We start from the raw sequence: 20,952 nt of genomic DNA, 5'->3' as shown, positions 1-20,952 counted from the left end.
CTTGGTATCTCGATAAGCCATTAGAGATTTGATAGTTTTCAGAATTTTGCAAAACTAAAAGCTGTCTGAGGATCAAATGATTAGCTAATCCACACTCAAGTAGCGCCTTAAATTTCCTCATTTCCTATCATTTCAGCCATAGCTTCGGTGGATCCAAATGGTGAAGGACCAACCCAAGGCGTACCTTCGGGATGGGATTACGGGAATTCCTCAAACAGATCCACAGCCTCCAGATCTCACTCTGTACCGAGGGTTACTGAACACATGGTCAATATCATAACCGACCCTTCCCCAACATCGACGAGTGGATTCTCTTCGAAATTCAGCTTTGGTAGATCAGGTGAGGAAGGAATTTTCTGATCTCTTTTCTTTTAACAGACTGGTAATCATACGATACCATGTGATCTGAAGTTAATTTTCTCTTTTATATCTGTCCTTATTCATAAAGCATAGAGGTTAAAGCTTATCTCCTCTCTCTTCTCTCTCTCTCTCTCTCTCTCTCTCTCTCTCTCTCTCCAGCTAACAGTAAAGCGATCTCCTGTGCCGCTGGTCATGTTACACCACAATAGACTTCAATGAAAGACACCTTTGATTACCTGCCAATTAACGTTTTTACTCCTTTCTTTTCGTCGTGGTTCCTGACAGGGTTCTTCCGCCCATCGTCGCCTCCGACGCTCAAGCGGAACAGTGGCAAAAACAACAACAACAACAATAACAGCAGCAGCGAAAGGGGTCGCGACAGGACCAAGAAGTCCTCCTCGTCCACCTCCGCCTCGACTTCCTCCTCCTCCTCGAGATTCTCCTTGAAGAAGCTGTTGAGACTCGGCTCCAGGGACGACGAGAAGAAGAGTCAGAAGGAGCAGGAGAAGAGGCTCCTGCGGGAGTCGAAGAAGGGGAAGCTGCAGATCATTCACCCTCTCGATTACAATCAAAATGGCGTTGAGGTACGAAACTCTCGCTGGAGGGACACACTATTTCCGCATGCTTGAGCACATAAATTAAACCACGAATATCGTTTAACATCGAATTATCTATACCTTGGGAATAACTTACATTCAAGGAAAATTATAACTGATAGGTGCAGCTACCTGACAAGGATTCGACCCTTGGCGTTTGGTTTACACAGCAATAAACAGCTGACTTTGACCATTCGATAATCAAGAGATTTTTGTGGCTTAATATGTGTGAATTATATGAAAAGAGACGGGGTTGAAGTTAGACTTAGGCTTTGACTCAAGTAAGAATAGATTATTTAGGATTGGGGGCCTCTCTTTCCTAATAAAAACTCTAATACTTAGGTGACGATGTTGACATAATTACCTTATGACTGTTCTTTCATCTAGTCACAAGTTTTATCATTTCTAGTCGTATTTTTATGGAATGCGTAAAATTCCGCAAAGGTTATGGTATATAGTTTAAATATACTATCTAAAAGCGTCTGCATAACAAAATTGGTTCATGTAGCCTGGCGCCACAACTGCAATTTGAATGACTAGTTGATGGTACCAAAATTAGCTGGCCTTTCCAACAGAATGCCAGAAAGCTTTTGAAATGAGACGCAACTAAAAGAAGTTATCTAAATGAAGGATAAAAATAACAAGTTGATTATTTTCGGGAAATCTTTTGAATTGATGAGGAAAGTAACCCCGATGAAAATATTTCTTAAATAATCTCGCCAGAAAGATAATCTTGGCTCACATTATTCCAGATAAAACTTCCTATCCACCTCCATGACCATAGCATTTGCGACGCGGCTTGAAAGAAACATAACGCTCTATCATTTCTTCTCTTGCAGGTCATAGCCAGACCAGAAAAGACGTCTCCGATATATGACTACACGGGCATCTATGGTTACATTCCACCTCCTCGAATGAGCTCCAAGATAGAGGACCTCTATGGTGTTACTGTTTCCTCCTCTTCTCAGGTAAGAAGAAGAAGCAAATGGAGAGAGAATGACAATATGGTGGGGGTCCCCCCCACCCCCATTGTTTTGGAGAAGACTGTCAAACTGCAAGATTTGGTTTATGTAACTAGTTTCTCTTGTAGTGAAGGGAGTCTCGAATGTTTACAGACTGCAAACCTCCATTAAAACCTGACAGTCCACCTCCGAAAAGGCTCCTTCTCCCCAAAAGTTACATTCCTATCTCTCCCTAAATAGACGTACTTGTTCTCAGTCATTGGCCCACCTTTGATGAAATTTGTAGCAAAATCCACAAGTAATTTTTTGCCTAATCTTGCTAACGAACAGACCAACCAACAAACAAAACCAAAAGGAACTTCGTCAGTAGATCTAATAGCACCTTTGTCCTTGCCCTTGAAAGGTACCTCCGGTGCAGGCTTCTTCCCCTGCGCCATCCTTAGGAAGCAAACGCTCAGAGCTGTCGTCGGGGGAGTCTGCATCCACTCCGCCAGAGCCTACTTCTGCCACCCCTGCGTATGCCGTCTCATCTACCATCCCGACGGCGTCGGCGAAGGCGTCTTGCACTTCGCCCATACCCTCCGTTCCGTCGACGAGCAATCCTTCGACTTCCTCTTCTGCTGCTCCGTCGTCAGTATCGGGTTCATCTTCCAATGCCAGTCATACTTCGAGCTTGGAGAAGAGGAGCTCCTTCTTGAAAAAGGTTTGTTGAAGATTGTCTCTTTTGGTTTGGGTTTTTATTTTGTTCTGATCGGACGGGTATGCGCAGGCGTGCAGAGCTTGCACACACGCACACACACACACACACGCAGACACACACACACACATATATATATATATATATATATATATATATATATATATATATATATATATACATACATACATACATACATACATACATATATATTCTTGCAGTTCACAATCTTGTTTTCACTGTACTTCCCGATAAATTCAAACAATTATTTTATAAATGTTCACAATACAGTTATACACACATGTATATAAAGATATATAAAATTATAACGGTGACCACTCTTTATAGCATATCTCATATGGAATAGTTTTTTGCATTAGCATCACGTGATCCTGACAGTAACTTCTGAACTTTCCCAACAGGAGTCCCACCTAGAGAGATGCGAGTCCAGTGCCAGTCACACCAGTAACAGTCAAGTGGTCACTTCGTCCTCGACTCCCACTCATCATCACCTTGGTTACAACTCTGAAGGTCAGTTTGCCTTGAGGATGGAAGTGAGTGTTGTTGTTTTGAGGGAGCGTTCGTTACGTAGCAAGAATAATTGTATCATTTCAGTTTTTTTTTTTTGGGGGGTAAGGGGTGGTGATGGGAGGGGGTGTTTTTTAGGGGGTTGTGAGTTGGAGGGGGAGGCAGTTCTCTCAAAAAGGACATAATACATTTCGCGTTTTGTGAGGTGTGAAGGGTAGGGGTCAGTTCTTTCTAAAAGAGCATAAATACATTTCCCATTTTGGGTGGTTGTTCGTTCTATAACAATAATTGTTATAAGTTTTTTTGTGATGGGGGTGGGCGGCCGCCTGGGTAGTTATTCGTTGTGTAACAAAAGATAATAATTTTTTTACTTAAAAGACCGTAAAAGAAAAAACTTTTTTATTGGTCGTCATTTGAAGCGCATTTCTTGTTTTTGAGCTGTACACTTTCTTTTAAATTTGACAAGTTTGGGCTGCTGAAAAGGTGACACTTGTTTTCAGAAGAAAAAATAAAACTGAGCAGAAATAATCCATTTTTGATGCAAAGTGTAGTAATATCTTGAAGATTTTCCCAGTATAGAACACTACACCTCAGAATTTTCTTAATCCAGTTTTTCGTTTGAACAGCAGCGTGCAGTTTCCTCTGATGTCGCCTAACCCAAAATTGTAAAGAAGCTGATGGCTTAGAATGGAACGTACTCTGATATGAAATATGTAATTTCTTTTTTTCATTGAACAGAACATTTGAGCTAGAATACACTTACAAAATCTGCCGATCTCATGGCAGAATCATATGTTAGGAGGAGATAGTTGTCTGTGAGGTTCTTCTCACTGCAATTGTGGGCAATTTTTTATAACTCAGGCAATTTCTTGTATGCTGTTTACGCTTGATCAAACTAACAGGTGCTAAAAGGTAGCAGTTTGCCTTCTGATATACTGAAAACGATTCGACCAATCCACGAAAGTTTGCATGATTTTGTTTTGGATAAGTAGGGCACAATTTTGAAATTTCTCTATTTTATTCCTGGTTTTTTTTTTATCTCTACTGGTATTTGATTCCGATTTGCACTCTTTATACAGTTCTCTCTCTCTCGTACCTGACAGAGAGATTTCCAAGTCCCCACCTCTCTCTCTATCCTCTCTGGCTGATACCTGTAATAGTGTACCCATCTTGCGTCCAGACTGTCTGCTTAACTTTTACCTGGCTTTCTCCCAAAGGCTAGAATAATACTTTCTCTCTCTTTCACTCTCTTTTTGACTTTCGTCTCGGCGCAGGTACCTACGATCGATTCGTTTCCTGACCTCTGTCTTTCTCTTTTCGTTCATCTCCACGAAGGGCAGATCGCATAGTTTTGCCTTCTCTCTCTCTCTCTCATTTTACAGATAGTTTCTGTGATAAGAGCAAAGAATTTATTTAATCATTCTCTCTCTCTCTCGTTTTAAGATACTTTCAGTGATAAGAGAAAATAATTCATTTTTTAACTCGATCAAATCGTGAGTTGAAGACAAGAGAATTACAAAATTTAAACGATTTTCTAAAAGTAGTTTTACAAAGATAGTAACCTATTCAGAGCGAAAAAATCTAGACAGTGCTGTTATTAAGAGCTAAATATGATAATAAAACGATACAAAAAATGAAAAGTAGCATGTAATCCTAACTGCATGAGATTTAATTCAAAGACTAAATGTCAAGGAAAGAAATTAACTATAATAGAAAAAAATGTGGCAATAGCAGCGACAATTGAAAAGTAGCCGTGAAGTTAATAAATTCATTTATAAAGAATTCTATATACCAATATATATAATTTTATATTATATATGTGTATATATATATATATATATATATATATATATATATATATATATATATATACACAGAGAGAGAGATTAATATATATATATATATATATATATATATATATATATATATATATATATGTATATATTATATTATATTATATAGATGTATATATATGTGTATAAATATAATATACATATTGGAATTTAAAATTCATTATAAATAAATTTATTACCTTCATTGTTACTTTTCTTGTTACATTTTATGTAATATATATATATATATATATATATATATATATATATATATATATATATATATATATATATATATATATATATATATATATATATTATATATATATACATACACATTCATTCATACATACATACATTTACATACGTAATCAATCTCTCTCCCTTCCTTTTATGGGATACCTTTGAATGGAAATCCGTAATTTTTTTTCTCGTGGTAAAAAGAATTTAAATGATGCCCCAAAGGACCGAATACCAGAGGAAGCCCGAGGAATGAGGTCAGCGTTGTGGGTAGGGGCATCCAAGGGGCATTGCCGTCTTCATCTTCACTATCATTTCGTGCCCGTTATTATTATTATTATAATTATTATTATTGTTGTTGTTGGTGATGTGTGTTGCAGTTATTTCTTTGATAAGGAGGAATATAGATTAATTTTTTCTTGTCTTTAATAAACGTTATTATAATTGTTATGCTTTGCTGTTGTAATTCATTATGTATACTGTTTGAAGGTACTAAAATCTCAAATATTAATTTTTTTTATTAATTTTCTACTCGTTTCACTGTTCTTCGAACGTCGTAAAAACTCCCACTTTCTTAATTGCTAATTGTATTGTGTTAAGTAATCATGGTATTATGTGAGCTTATTCCAAGCACACATTGTACTGGATTGGATGTATGGTGCTGAATAACTGTCTGGTGTACTTTCAGGCTGACCCAACTAAAATCTTTCATATTTATCTCTATTAAGTGACTTTCTTGTACGTAATATATAATCTTATTATAAAAAATGATAATATATGTGGAATTAAGTAACCGCTTTCTTATTCTAAACATAAATTGCATTATATGTGTGACATAGAGTAACTGTTTCAGTTTCAGGCGTAACCAATTAAAATCTTATATGTTTATCTCTGTTAAGTGACTTTCTTTTACGTAATATATAACCTTATTAGGAAAAAATTATAATATTTACCGAGTTAAGTACTTGTTCGCGTATGCTAGACATATATTGTATTGTGTGTATGATATCGATTAATTGCCTGCTGTAGTTTCAGGCATAACCAATTAAAATGTTATATACAAATCTCTATTAAGTGACTTCCTTTTAAGTAATATAAAACAATATTAGAAAAATTATTATATTTACTGCGTAAATATTGTAACAGCCTGCCGTAGTTTCAGGCGTAACCACCTAACATTTTATGTATAAATCTCTATTAAGTGCCTTTCTTTCAGGTAATGTATAACCTAATTGAAAAATTAAAATGAAAAATTAAAATATTTACCATCTTGCAACCAGGCAAATTTCATAAATTTCCCAAAATCCTCCAGGTCGACCCAAACCGCCTCCCCCGCCCAGGAAGGTATCCCTAGAGAACTCCCAACCCAACGAAATCTACTCGTCTGTGGCCGACTTGGCCACGCCGAAGCGTCCTCACCCTTCAGAATCCTCCGCTGCAGAGGCACCTTCAAGGCCCCAGAGGCCTCCACCTCCCACGCGCACGCCCAGCAACGCCGGCCAGAGCCAGGGCAAAGCTGGGCCTCCTAGACCGGACCCGCCCAAAATTGGGAGGGACTCTGTCTACGCGAACCTTGGTGAGTGAGTTTGGTTGGGGATTGCCTTGATGTGTTTTGTTTCTGTAAAATTTTCTTTATGATTTTGTTTTGCTTTGTTTTGTTATCTTGTTGTCGATTTTATGATGTGCATATTATTTCGGCTTAGTTTTGTAGTTTTCACGAGAAATCTTGTAGAAATAAAGATTGTATTTTTCCGTTACCAATTTTTGCTTATCTATTACATTCTCAGAATTTCGCGTACTGCTTCACGATGAATTACGTTTTAAAGAATGTTTCAGCTTACCAGACATTTAAAATGACTCATTCCTAAAAATAATAATTATACGATAAAAAATCAGCCATGTATTTAAGATACTTGATAACGCACTAAGAATGAACAATTAAGCAATTAGAACAGTATGTAAAATATATTCATATTAGCATGAGACTGGAAACGGAGAAGCAAAACCACAGTTATGTATGGATACAAATATATTTAGAAATGAATCTAAAGAGAGAGTTGTCTGTTTAGATTTATTTTTAAATATATTTGTACCCATACATAACTGTGGATTTGTTTCTCCAATGAGTACAGTGATCATCAAAGTTCCTCAGAACATATTAAGCGAGTTATAAAAGCCTATTATTTAGCATGTATGATTCCTTCTATCCTTCATCATATCCTTCATTCGCAGGGGATGTCCGTGCCCCCATCACGCCCAGGAAACCCGGGAGAAGTGCCAGCATCAGGGGCGACGAGGATCGGGAGAAACGAAGGGCGCCCCAACCTCCACATGGCCCTCCGCAGGTGATTGATTAAATGCAGTGTTTCCTGTTGCTTCGTAGACTTTATTATTATTATTATTATTATTATTATTATTACTGGAAATAATCAACACAATTACTTACGTAAAAGAAATAAATTTCTAGCTCACTTTGGGATCGAACCTTTGCCTTTCATTTGAGAGTCCTTGGTTCTATCCTGATGTGAGTTAAAAATTTATTATTATTATTATTATTATTATTATTATTATTGTTGTTGTTGTTGTTATAATTAGAATATGAAATTTAGGCCAAATTCCAAGCAATTGACCTACGAGGCTATTCAGCGCTGAAAGGGAAATTTAGAGTAAAGACGTTTTTAAAGGTATAACAGGAAGAAAGCCTCGCAGTTGCCCTACGAAACAAGTGGTATGAAAGGGTGGGGAGTAAGATGGAAGTAAGAGAATACGAACGGAGGTACAGTAAAAGGAATGAATGGGGTTGCAGCTAGGGACCCGAGGGGACGCTGCAAAGAACCTCAAGCAATGCCTACAGAGCACCGCTTGAGGTGCACTGTTGGCACCACCTTCTTACGGGGATTGATATTGTTGTTAAAAAAGTAGTTTACTGAGTTCATTGCCTCACAATACTTAAACCCTCAAAGAGTTAGCTCGAAGTAATTGCTCTGAAAAGGGGGAGGGAGGGGGTGGGAATTTGTGAAAGGTCAAGTTAAAGAAGCTGGACAGCTAAGTCGGAAGAGAGCGGAGGGAACGGGTGAAAGGTAAAAAGGCAGAAAGCGGAGTACTGAGGGCTCAAAGATGGGACGTTGCAAGGTATCATCTTAAGCCGACCACCGTATGTTTAAATTGGATATTAAGTACAACTCCATTTTTCTTGAACGTTGAAATGACTACAGTTCCCTTATTTGGACCAGAAGGTGGTTCCCCTCCCTCCCACAATTTTGATTATATATCTAATTATAAGAAGATTACTTAAGGTTATTGTTTCTGGCAAATATTTTCATTTATGTTTGTAGTTATTACATTTATGTCATAGGAGAATCTAAATTACAATACATTAAATGCATAAAAATGAAAATTTTATGTGGTATATTAAGGTAGATTACTACCATAAGAACATAATTTATGGCAGAAATTTTTATTCATAATTGGAATTAAATAACATATGTTTAATGCAGAAACAGGTGTTGACCTTTCGATGTCATTTGTATCAGTATTGTCATATAACAATTCATAATTTCCTGCATAAAGTAAGTTTAATAAATTAAGTATCTTTTGTGCGAAAATATCTTGTTTTTCCAAACGACAACAAACGCATCTCGATGTTTAACCTCAACATCACCTCCCTCGCAAAACAGCTGGCACAAGAGATCGCACAGCAGCAGCGAACCATCAGGCACCAGCACCAAGACAGCACCAGCAGCAGCTGCAGCAGTATGAGCAGCACAGCACGGTCTTCCAAAGGCCCAGCACCGCCGAGACCACAGCAGCCTCAGTACAGCAGTAACGATTACGAAACCTACGACAGAGATGCTGGAAGTGTTGCTAATGTAAGATTTCTTTGATTCATTTTATTTATCTATCTAGTTGTTTTCTGCCCCTTTTTTTGTAATTACCCTTTCCTTTTAGAAATTTCATTTCAATGCTTCAGTAGTTTCAGTAGGAGCTGATTAGAGACGTAGAGCAGAAGAGCTTGTTGTAGATGCATATAGATTATAACTACTAACAAGGCTTTGTTGAAGATATATAAGTTGGCTGTAATTTGAATTTCTTTCAGCTTTGCTAAATGACGGACCTTTGAACGGTGCAAAAGTTTCATATAAATGTCTGAAAATATTTATTCAAATGTCAAGTACTCTCATTATGATACTGGTATTGAAATATTTACAAAGATAAGTTCCATGTTAATGATGGTAACTGCTGAACGAATTAAAGGCATAATTACCGATTATGACGTTGGTAGTAGAAGCAATATTTCATGATAATGTAATTTTGTCTTAGTAAACCCCAGACTTCACCAGTGCGTTTTGGAACTTGGGAAATACTTATCAGCTCAGACCTTCAAAGTTACATATTTAGTAATTCAGTGATCTCTAATTAGTCTTCGTAGTTTCTTTTGATGGAACAGAATATTAAGAGTGACCAAACAAAACTTTACAACCAGCATCCATTGATATGGTACAGATACGCCACAATTTACAGAACGCTTCGATAGTGAATTGATAACTTAGGTTCTTTGATTCGCATCAGTTGTAATAATATATTAAAAGTATTGTGGTGAAGTCAGCTGGAACACAAACTTCCCACTAACAAAAATGTAGACGAATAAATTGTGCATCAAACATTTTACATCTCGTAATCTGCACCAGTGTCACGCGAGACATAACCATTTTTTGTAGCTCTGTGTAAACTAATCACTTAAGGTTCACCCACAATAACCGAGATCCTGTAAACTCTCGAGCAGTACTGCAGCAGCACCCAGAACCGTTCTGCCTCTCCTGTGCTGTACGACGCCCCTCTTCCTGCGTCTGCTAGGTCGGACTCCCCTCAAGACATTCACACTCCTGATGGGTACATTATTCCGGCCCAGCTAACAATGGCTCCAAGGGTGAGAAAGAGAGAGAGAGGAAGAGACGCTCGAGAACGTCGAGGGAGTTGTGAATCGTTCTGTTGTTGTTTAGCACAGTCCTTGCTTGACCATTCCGGCAAGGATGAGAACTATGCAGTGCTCTGATGATCAGAGGGGCCTGAAAGCTTGTGATGGGGGATTTTGTTTGAGGTTTATAGGGCTCAGAAAATAATCTTTTCAGTTTAAATTCTTCCAGTTGGCAAGTTACTCTCAAGCTTAGCATCTGGAATCTCGTACATTGCTCGTAATTCTACAAAAACGACTCATATATTGTAAGGCATCTTTGTGAACGTGAAATGGGTCATAATCTTGTTGAAAAAGCACTTTTTCTTACTATATTATGAAACTAGTTTTGTTTACCTAAGCTGACCTCAGTAAACTTTATGGAATTTCGTATCATGATCAACTGCACTGCATAGATTTCACACACATTTCTTTTACGAATATCACTGTTGTTGGAATAATGAAAATTGTTGCATGTAGTCTTTACTGTCATAGGATGGAGTTGTCAGGATGATTTCTGTAAAGTGTGGATGAATCATACTTCCAGAAAAGGGGAAGAAACTTGAACACAATTTCTGTTCTGTACACGTTCCTGTTCTGTGTTGGTCTTTTCATGTCAGTTTACGTTAAATTCGACTTAATACGATTTTTCGAGATTTTCCTTTCTCTAAATGTTTTCCCTTTTTTTTGGTTTGTTTTTGTTTAGTTGCAACTTATTTTTTCGAACCACCGTCCTTGTATTCGTTTAGGAAAAGAAGCACATTCAGTATCTGCACCATGTTCAGTGCATAAACTTACTTTTTTCAATGTTGCATGCATTTCATTTCAAATTTGTTCTTCTTGCATGTTATCGGCGTTTTCCTAACTAAATCATGCATGCTTTTAAGCAAAATAGACCAGTCTGTAATTTAGATATATATATATATATATATATATATATATATATATATATATATATATATATATATATATATATATATATATTATATATACATATACATACATACATACATATATATATATATATATATATATATATATATATATATATATATATATATATATATATATATATATATATATATATATATATATATATATATATATGTATGTATGATATATATATATATATATATATATATATATATATATAAATATATATATAAATATATATATATATATATATATATATATATATATATATATATATATATATATATATATATATATATATATATATATATATATATATAGTACAGTATAAGATGCAGCATTATCTGGGCCAGCTCATTGCTTTAAAGTAGTGTAATATAAAATATGTATATTTTCTAGAATTTAAAAGCTTGACCTTGAAGTAAACTTTAAAAAAAGTGCATATTAAATAAAGTGATGTACTTTTCGAGTCACAAATATATAGGTGCGAAAATTTGTTCCTTATAAGACACTTCGTGTGTTTGGCTTCACTTTCGCTATTTTTGACGATTCAGTCCATTTCAGTCAAAGTTGACCCTGAAAAGTACAGCACTGTAGATAAATAATTGCTTTTAAAAACATATCTAAAAAAAGACGTAATTCATTTGACAGTAAATTATCTGGAATTAGAGGAAAATAAATACAGAAAATGCTTTTTAAAAATATAAAAATGGTCCTGTATAGTGTGGAATGTGAGATGAAAAATTTGAGGGGAGTTTGTCCTTTTCTTGCGAACCAGGTAACGCAGATTGCAGTGGGATCCACCACTTCTACTGTGATGTCAACTTCGAGAATTGAAGAAGTGTATAAAGTCCCCCAAAATAACAGTCAGGTAGGAAATCGAACTGATGTTTAGCCCATAGGAGCCTTAAACCTATTCTTTGTTTATATTTCAATTAAAATTCTTAATTATTTTTTCTCCTGTAAATTCTGTAATGGGAATCACCCATTTCTGAAGAGCCAGATCGAAGGGGAAGTGCGGATGTGTTGGTTACTGAGTACATTATTTTTTTGATGTGTAATGTTGATGTATGTTGTGAGTTTTAAAAGAGCACATATATCAAAATGACTTAATGATTTTTGAGAGAAGTACGTCGAATGATTTGCAACTTGTATATAGAAGTAAGTAGGAAAGTATGCAAGTTGTACATAGATGATGAAATACGTTTAGAATTTGAGAGAGAAGTACTATATTCAATAACTTGCAAGGTTTATATGTGTTTGAATGAGACTGCGATGTTAGCCTGTATGTTGAAATTGATCGGCTATATCTGTCAGAAGTTCTTCAACAGATAGCGACTGACAATGAATTAATCTTTCCAGACTGTTGATGCAGCCTCTGCCCCGTCTTTGCGTCAGGAGAAGACAGGTCGCCTGAGTGTACGTCGCGGATCTGCTGTAACCCACCGAACCTTGGAAGACCAATACGGCGCTGTCATTTCGGCAAATCTTGAGGCCCTCTCCAATATGCTAGACCAGGTATGGGTGGTCTCCCTTATGGGCAGGCAAGCACACTGTTGGTTTCAAACACTGAAAGTCTTTCGTCATTTGTAGGACAACTGGTTGTCAAAGAAACTGAAAGATATAGTGGTCTCAGAGATGCCTTGAGGTTCTCTTCAGTATGATAGACCAGGTATGGATGGTCTCCCTTATGGATAGGCAAGCAGACTGTTGGTTGGTCTCAAACACTCAAAGTTTTTTTGTCATTGGTAGGAAAACTGATGGTCTCAGAAACTGAAAGATATAGTGTTCTCAGAGAAATCTTGAGGCCCTCTCCCATATCCTAGACCAGGTATGGGTGGTCTCCCTTATGAATAGGCAAGCAGACTGTTGGTCCAAAATTTTGAAAGTCTTTTGTCATTTGTGGGACAAATGATGGTCTAAAAAACTGCATGATACAGTATTAGTCTTTTTGATGTATAAGCTAACTAGTTGGTTCAGAGAAATGAGGTCCTCTTCAGTATGCTAAACCAGGTATGGGCCTCCCTTATGGATAGGTAAGCACACTGTTGGTCTCAAACACTGAAAGTCTTTTGTCATTTCTGGATAACTGATGGTCTCAGAAACTGAAAGATATTAGTCTTTTGAGATGTGTAAGTCAAGTGGTGGTCTCAGAGAAATCTTGACGCCCTTCTCAGCATGTTAGGCAAGCAAACTGTTGGTTTCAGAGATTTGAAGGTATTAGTTTTGTCATGTGTAGACAAAATATTGGTCTCAGAGACTAAAAGATATGTCTTGTCATGTGCAGGCAAACTCGTGGTCTCAGAAACTGAAATCTTGAGGCCTTCTCCAACATGCTAGAGTAGATATTGGTCTTCCTCACAGGTAGGCAAACTGTTGGTCTCAGAGACTGAAAGATAGTCTTATATCAGGAGTAGGCAAATTAGTGGTCTCAAAGGCTGAGAGTATCATAGGCCTTTGTCATGGTAATAAACTGTTGGACACAATGGCTGAAAAATAGCATTGATCTTTCTCATGGATAGGCAAATGGGATACATATCCATCGTATGTAGTAAATGGCGGATACTTTCTTATTCATTCAGTGCTTTCAAAAGAAAAGTCTCATAAATAGCAGGCTATGCCACAGTTACTGTAGCATTTTAGCTTTAAAGTTTCCACAAAAATCATCTTGAATCGCACAATCACTAATCAAGAATGGGTAACGCCATATATATAGTAGCATAATTTTTGCCATTACATTTAAAACGTATATTATTTTATACGTATATTATTACTTGCAATATTCAGGTTTATCATGACCACTGGTCTTGACAGGTAGGTGAAATCAATCGTATAAAAATTATTTGCCTATAGAAGGGCATACAGTATTTGTTTAGTCATGTAAACTGTATTTTATCAATGAGTACATTTCTGGAAGGCCTATTAACTTGACTAATTTTTGACATTATGTAAGGTACCTGATCATCAGAGAGCAAGTGAGTTATAACCCATGCAGTGTTTAAGATTTTTTTAATGATTTTTTTATATTTATTGTTGACTCAGAAACTCGGTACATCCAAGTCTCTTTCATTAGATAGGTCCTACATTTTGCCAAGGTGACAGGAGAGCTGAATTTGAAATATATAAAAATTGAGAATTTTTACTTCGTTATGATTACGTATCATCAATAGATTTTCTTTACAAGTTTTTTTTTTTTATAAATAAGCTTAAAATATTATATCACTATTAATGGGTACAATATTTCATGTCATAACAATAAAATTGCTCTCATTTGTCACTTTGAACTGCCTGATTACCAGTAATAACCAACACTGCAGTGTAAGAAGTCAATATCATGTCCAACCTCCCCTTCCAGTTATCCAGTAACTGCTGTCCACCTGGATATGAAGAAGTAAGCCGTCGAGTCAAGAGATGGGAGGACACTGTCATGGACGAGGACATAGTCGTCGGGGCAGGACCCCGTTTGTTCTACCAAGGAGTCGCCTTTGGAAAGGACATAACACTCATGTTGACTCCAGAGACGAAAGTGGATGCCCACCATCTCTTGACCACAATGCCCATCACGGAGTTCAAAGATCAGCTTCCCACGCACTTGGTGTCGCATAAGACTATCATTAGAGGGAAAACAACACCAGGTTAGTTGATACCAACTGGATAACCCATGGTATCCAATTGATGTTCTGGACTCTTGTGTTTCAGTGCATAAGGGCAGCCAGTCACTGCTGGATTAGGAAAGCTAAACCAAATAAAATAACAGAAAATCTCTAATCCACTTCCATGTAAATATGCTGAAGCTCATTTGATTGTGAGATACTGAACTGAAATTGCCCATTTGATGGTAGGACTCTTCTAGACAAATAAACAATACCTGTTTTCACTGCAAGTAAGCTGTACTTGATGAAAGCAAACCTAGTAACTCAGTGTCTGACTCAAGGTCTCTAAAAGGAGCTCAGGTTGTGTAATTGCTGATTAGTTGTGTCTGGTTCTTTGTCTTCAGATTCCAACTGTCACTTTTTTATGTCATAATCATCAGTAAAATAGCTTCTATGAATAAAAATAAAGCTTCATTCGATGCATGGTAAGCCCGGCCATCACGTCCTACAAACTACTGAGTTGCTTTGAAGGCCCTTTATATTTAACTGAATTGTGTAATATAAAGTGCCTTTTACTGTGAAAGAATAAATTCTCATTCAGGGACGTAAAGTGGTTCTACTTGCTGTGTGAATTACTTTTTAATCACATTTAGGGACTTAAAATTGGTTAAATTATATATTTATATTTGCTGTAAGTTATGGTAGGTGAGATAATACAACTTGAATATTTAGATAGTTCATGAGCCATTTATGCTTGTATTACAATAATACAGAATGAATTTCATGATAAACCAGTGATATTGATCACTTTTTTGGTAGAAATCTTTGCAAGTTATGGGCAAGTGAATATTCTTGGGATATTGAGTATTATCCAGATTGAAGATAATGATCTAGCATTCTCTCCCTGTTCTGATAAAGTGTAGTATATTTTTCCATAGGTTATCAACAACAGAAATCCCTTACCTGGAAAAATTCTCGTTGCAGGAACTGTATGGGTTCTACCATCGTTGAATCTTACTACCTTAAGAACACTAGCTGACGAAAGCCTTCCAGATTTGCTGAAAGCTCCACTGGAATGGGAGCGACAGACGTGTCTCTTGCTCTTGCAGTATGTCACTGCCCTGAAACAGCTTCAGGCCCAAGGTGTCGAGGAAACTTGCATAGAGTTGACCCTTGCTGCAAGAGGCAGTGACGATGCAGGGCAAGATTCAGATCCAAGAGTCATAATCGTGCCCCCTGTGGAGAGTGGTAAGGTCATGAGTGCCTTCTCTTTGGAATTTGATAAATTACATCCTGCTGATTTTTTTATGAAGACCAACTTGTTCATTTTTTATGAAGACCAACTTGTTCATTTGAGTGAAGTTTGTAAAAGTTTTTCATTCCTCAGTTCCTTTGAAGTTTCTTATTAAGAAGTGTGGGTAAATTAAACTGAAAATGCTCTTAGTATATATTAATAATAATAATAATTATAATAATAATAATAATAATAATGATAATAATAATAATAATAATAATGTCATGCTCTTTCAAGTGTTTGCTAATCAAAACATTTTGTAAGTCGTGGACCCCTAGTTTAGTCATACTTAAAGGGGTAATACCCAATAATTATAATATTGTTAAAAGAATGGGTGGTGTTATCTACAAACAAAATGTTAATCAATACTTTCAGTATCCTACTTCACCATCTCATCCAAAACCTTAGGACAGTCTTCCTTTCTAAAGCTGACTGATTAAGGCTGAACTCTTATTCCCCTGAATAGGTATACCTCTGAAGTCATTATGTGAATGTGCTGCCATAACCACTCTCATGCTCATGGGAGTAGAACCTCCGGAAAGTGTCAGGGATTGGGACTTATCCATCCCAGCCCCAGTGCCTTCACAGCGAGCTTTCAGATGCCTTCTGCAGTTGCTTAATGAAGAGAAAGCTGGGTCACTGACGAAGGTTTGTTTGTTTGCTATAGTTCCTACACAGTACCATGGTTTTTCAGTTATTTTTGTTTTAAAGAAAGATACATAAAAGCTCTTTTTGTTAAAATTTTTGGGGTTTGCCTTTATCTTGTTAACTGCAAATTAGAAAGTAAATGTACCTAATTACTTCATTCCTACGGTTTATACTAATGACCAAGCTCAGTTGACAAGCACTAATTTCATTTACATTTTCTGCTCTACAGCTGTAGAGCTTTGAGTCCTTTTCATTATGGCCTTTTCCCAACCTCTCATATAGCAGATCTCATCTTCCTCTTGTGGAACTTAAATATACTGGCATTTTTTTAAGAAATAGAACTTAAATATACTAGTATTTTTTTTAAGAAATAGAACTTAAATATACTAGCATTTTTGTAAAGAAAACTCCAATCATAGGGCTGGATTGAAGGAACTGTTCTTCAGTAAGCAGGAAAATTACAGTAGCATCAAGTTGCCCGTTCTGTATGACTGTTCAAGTAGACAATCTCTTGTTAAATATATCCCATTTTCCAGGTCAAAATGCTTTTGAAAGCACTGTATTTTCGGTTTGTACTTATTTAGTCGCATTCAGAAATTGGTCAATGAATAAAATTTTTCTTTTGTGTGGTAGAATGATGTTGAACATATTGTATCCATTTTCCAGTTCAGATGTATTCTGTAGGAGCTGTTGTCTGTTTCTTAAAATGTCTAGAATTTTGATAATAAAGAAATTTAATATTCGACCCTGCTCTGCTGAAATATAGTCTTTTTTTTGCAGGTCAAACATATCCTAACCGTGCTATTGTTATGTCCTCAAAAAGTCACATTTAAAATTCTTGCTTGGAACTAAATGTTCATTCCTGATCTGCTGAAAAGAAGCCCAACCTATTATGTACGAGTTTGTAGGTGAAATGTATCTTAGTAAGGGCCATGAAGAACATTGTCCACTATTAAACAATCTTTAAATCATGAGTTGAAATCTTGAGCTATCATTTGCAAATGGAGTTTAAGTTGTTGAGTCAAATTTTCCAAGTCAAATGTATCCTGGGAGGAATATTGTTTGCTCCATAAGTATGGATATCAAGAATTTTTGTTAATGAATTATTCATCCTTGGTCTGCTGAATGCCACTGTTTTGTCCTTAACTTCTCTAAAATTCTTGCTAGGAATTATATATTCACCCCTCATGGGCTGGAATAAAGTCTGCTTCATCATATATATTACATTTCAGATATATCACAAGAATCAAGTCGTAGGAATTAAACATTTAATCCTGATTATATGAAATTAATTTTTCATTTATTAGATCTAAGTTTACATGTCAGATGTGCCCCTACAAGTGCTGTAATATTGTCATGAAACAGTCAAGCTAGAATTCCTACTAAGTATTAGTTATTCAACCGTGATCTCTTGAAATACAGTCTAGTTTACTCAACCATGATTTGCTGCAATGGAATGTGTTTATTGTATCCAATTTTTTCAGGTCAAATGTATCCTGGAAGTGCTGTTATTTGGTCCTGACAACTCTGGAAATGAGAGCAAGACACCAGAAGAAGTCGAGGCTGCACTCGAGCGTTGGTTGGACCTTGAGAGAGCCACTGTCCTCCACACACTTATTCGTGGCCCTCTCCAGTCTTCTGTCCTGACCAAGTATCATTTGCTCTTCTTGGTGAGGACTACGCCCAGAGTCCTTAGGGAAACCATGAAGCTCTTTGAGGAAAAGGAAGAAACCAGCTTATGAGAATTAGGGAACAATAATTCCTGAAAGTTATGAATTGGAAATATCAGTTGGTGTGTATCGTCCCAGTGAACACTACACTGTACAAATGAAAACCCAAACTCTTGCATAACAGAATGAAATGCGATGGTAATTTCATTAACTGTGGTGAATAATTCTTGTGTAAAAAAGCTGCTTTGTATCTCAAAGCTTGGTGCCCATTGTGATTGAGACATTTCTTTCATAGTAACGCACTGAAGTGGCAACCTCCTATATTTTGACTTGATGTCTGGAGGGTTGAGTGACGAACTAATGTTAGTCGTTTTCAGTTTTGCTTAATTATTCTCAATAATTCTTCGTTTACAGATGGATGTACTTATCGTATGATATACTGAAATCGTCTTTCTTGCAGACTTCTGTCCTTTCTCATATTTATTCAGATACGAAAATCGTCTTCAGTTTACTTGTGTACGTTATTGTTCAAGGAAGAAAAGCACTAAAATCTGAATACTGTAATTGGCCTTCCTGTTTTTCAAGTTATTACTGACCCCTTGTAAATACATTAATAAGAGTTGTGAGGTTAATTTCTAATTGTGAATTATTGTTTGCTAACAATCTTAAAGTCTGTAAATATAATGAATATATCATCCAATTTATGAGTGTACATGTACTACAAACTAACCCTGCAAACTTGTGATAATTGGTGCTCTCAGAATGTCTGTAACTGTCTGATTGTAATTCCTTTTCAATGGACATATGTATTGCATTGCATAAATAACTTGTCTTTTAGGCTGTAAAGGAAAAATCTACTGTACTTGCTTTGAAACCTTCTGGTCTAGTAGCAGAAATAATTTTGAAGCAAAATACAGTGAAACTGTAGTATTTCATCAGGCACAGTATTGTATGAAAGCAGTTCTATGCTAACCTACAAATACGGTACAGAATACAGTTATAAAACAATTTATGTTCAAGGGGATACTTAGTAGAATACAGTTATAAAACAATTTATGTTCAAAGGGATACTTAGTAGAGTACCGTTATAAAACAATTTATGTTCAAAGGGATACTTAGTAGAGTACAGTTATAAAACAATGTGTATTCAAAGGGATACTTGATTCAAAGTTTTTTGTATCCAGAAAAATATCCCAACAGTTTTCTGAAATATTCTAAACATAGGTAAGTGCTCTCTATATTGTTAAAAAGTTCACCCATACATAACAACATAACAGTTTCAGGGTACCCTTTAAATGTAAGATAAAGTAATCCCAATTACAAAATTTGTTCTGGATAATAAATGAAATGACGTAGCTTGCATTTGACACACAAACAAAATAATTTTAAAATAGGTTCATTATAAATAATTTATTCAGGTTCCAGAAATTATAAACCTTCACCATTTTATTTCAGGCTCTAGAAATTATGAACCCTCACCATTTTATTTTATGTATATAATTAGTGTGTCAAATTAATGAATTTCATTGAATGTGAAGCAGACAGCAATTTATTTCTATTATAACTCCATTTTCTGTTGTAAGGATATTTTGAATATTTTGGCCCAACATGTTCAACCTGTGAGTAGCTTTTTAGTTTGAAAGCAGACATTACTCAGAAATTATGTAGTTTAAGCTGATCAGAACAAAACTGAATTATTCAAACAATCCTTGAAAGGAAACCTCAGTTTGATATTTTTGCAATTCATTTTGCTACTTATTTACTTTGATGATTTAACTTGATTTACTCAATCTTACAATAGATTTCTTTAACTAATAAGTAACATTATTTTGCTCCTTTTTCATAAATTTTTCTATGAATAATACAGAGAAAGGGTTTTACATCGGGACTCCCCAATCCTATTTCACATTCATATTTCAAGAGAAATTACCTTGAGTAATTTATATTCAAGTATTAAAGGCTGTTACATTTGCCTTTTCTTTAAAAAAATGCTCAACAACCAGTAATGTCCCTCCTGTGTGACTGGATGTTACATAAAACTGATTACTTTTTACCTTAAAAAAGTTTTCGGCTGCAGTATTCTTTCTTACAACCGTACTCATTTTCTCAGAAAGTACACTTTTATACTTTTTTACCCTGTGACAAATGTAATTTATGAATCTGTTTGTACATATTGTAGATGAATTGTACTTTTTATATAAATATATATACAGTACTGTACATTGTAAATAATTATATTTTCTAAATTCTGATGATACAATATAGATTTTCTTTCGGCAACAGGGCTTAAACTCGATGACTTTGCCATGCCTGAAGTGCTTTCTGGTAAAGAGATGCAACAATATAAGGAAATTAACATTGTATTTTGAATAATTATACTGTTGGTTACAGGAACATCAGTGTATCATTATCCTTTATTGTATGCTGTGCCTTTTTTGCACTGATGTAGTCTTTCCCTAAACTCTTGAGAGCTTTGTGAATGTTCTGAGTCATACTGATGTAGAAATGGTGCTGTTTTTCTGATATCTGCCAAAAATATGTGATTCCTGGCTTTGGATTTGAAGGCAACCAGTTTCATTTAATTGATTATACTTCTATGTATCTGATGCACCTGATTCATCCTGTAGCTTAATATTCATTTTTCACAC

The 20,952-nt window shown here is 35.8% G+C and overlaps 1 protein-coding gene across 1 annotated transcript in view; it reads left to right on the top strand.

Moving 5' to 3' along the window:
* LOC136846321 (streptococcal hemagglutinin) overlaps window positions 1-19,675 on the top strand; it is a 174,045-nt gene extending 154,370 nt beyond the window's left edge. Inside the window, exons 6-20 of the mRNA XM_067117123.1 lie at window positions 137-340; window positions 646-944; window positions 1,796-1,924; window positions 2,322-2,621; window positions 3,038-3,146; window positions 6,528-6,791; window positions 7,448-7,560; window positions 8,893-9,084; window positions 9,999-10,142; window positions 11,878-11,970; window positions 12,462-12,617; window positions 14,455-14,734; window positions 15,677-15,940; window positions 16,453-16,634; window positions 18,119-19,675. Coding sequence (XP_066973224.1) covers window positions 137-340; window positions 646-944; window positions 1,796-1,924; window positions 2,322-2,621; window positions 3,038-3,146; window positions 6,528-6,791; window positions 7,448-7,560; window positions 8,893-9,084; window positions 9,999-10,142; window positions 11,878-11,970; window positions 12,462-12,617; window positions 14,455-14,734; window positions 15,677-15,940; window positions 16,453-16,634; window positions 18,119-18,376 — 2,987 coding nt within the window. The 3' untranslated portion in view covers window positions 18,377-19,675. The remainder of the gene's footprint in view (window positions 1-136; window positions 341-645; window positions 945-1,795; window positions 1,925-2,321; window positions 2,622-3,037; window positions 3,147-6,527; window positions 6,792-7,447; window positions 7,561-8,892; window positions 9,085-9,998; window positions 10,143-11,877; window positions 11,971-12,461; window positions 12,618-14,454; window positions 14,735-15,676; window positions 15,941-16,452; window positions 16,635-18,118) is intronic.
* The last annotated feature ends 1,277 nt before the right edge of the window (window positions 19,676-20,952 follow it).

This window comes from Macrobrachium rosenbergii, chromosome 15 (assembly GCF_040412425.1).
Source record: "Macrobrachium rosenbergii isolate ZJJX-2024 chromosome 15, ASM4041242v1, whole genome shotgun sequence".
Lineage (NCBI taxonomy): Eukaryota > Metazoa > Arthropoda > Malacostraca > Decapoda > Palaemonidae > Macrobrachium > Macrobrachium rosenbergii.
The sequence above is the reverse complement of the archived record's forward strand: the minus strand, read 5'-3'. Positions and strand labels throughout refer to the sequence as shown.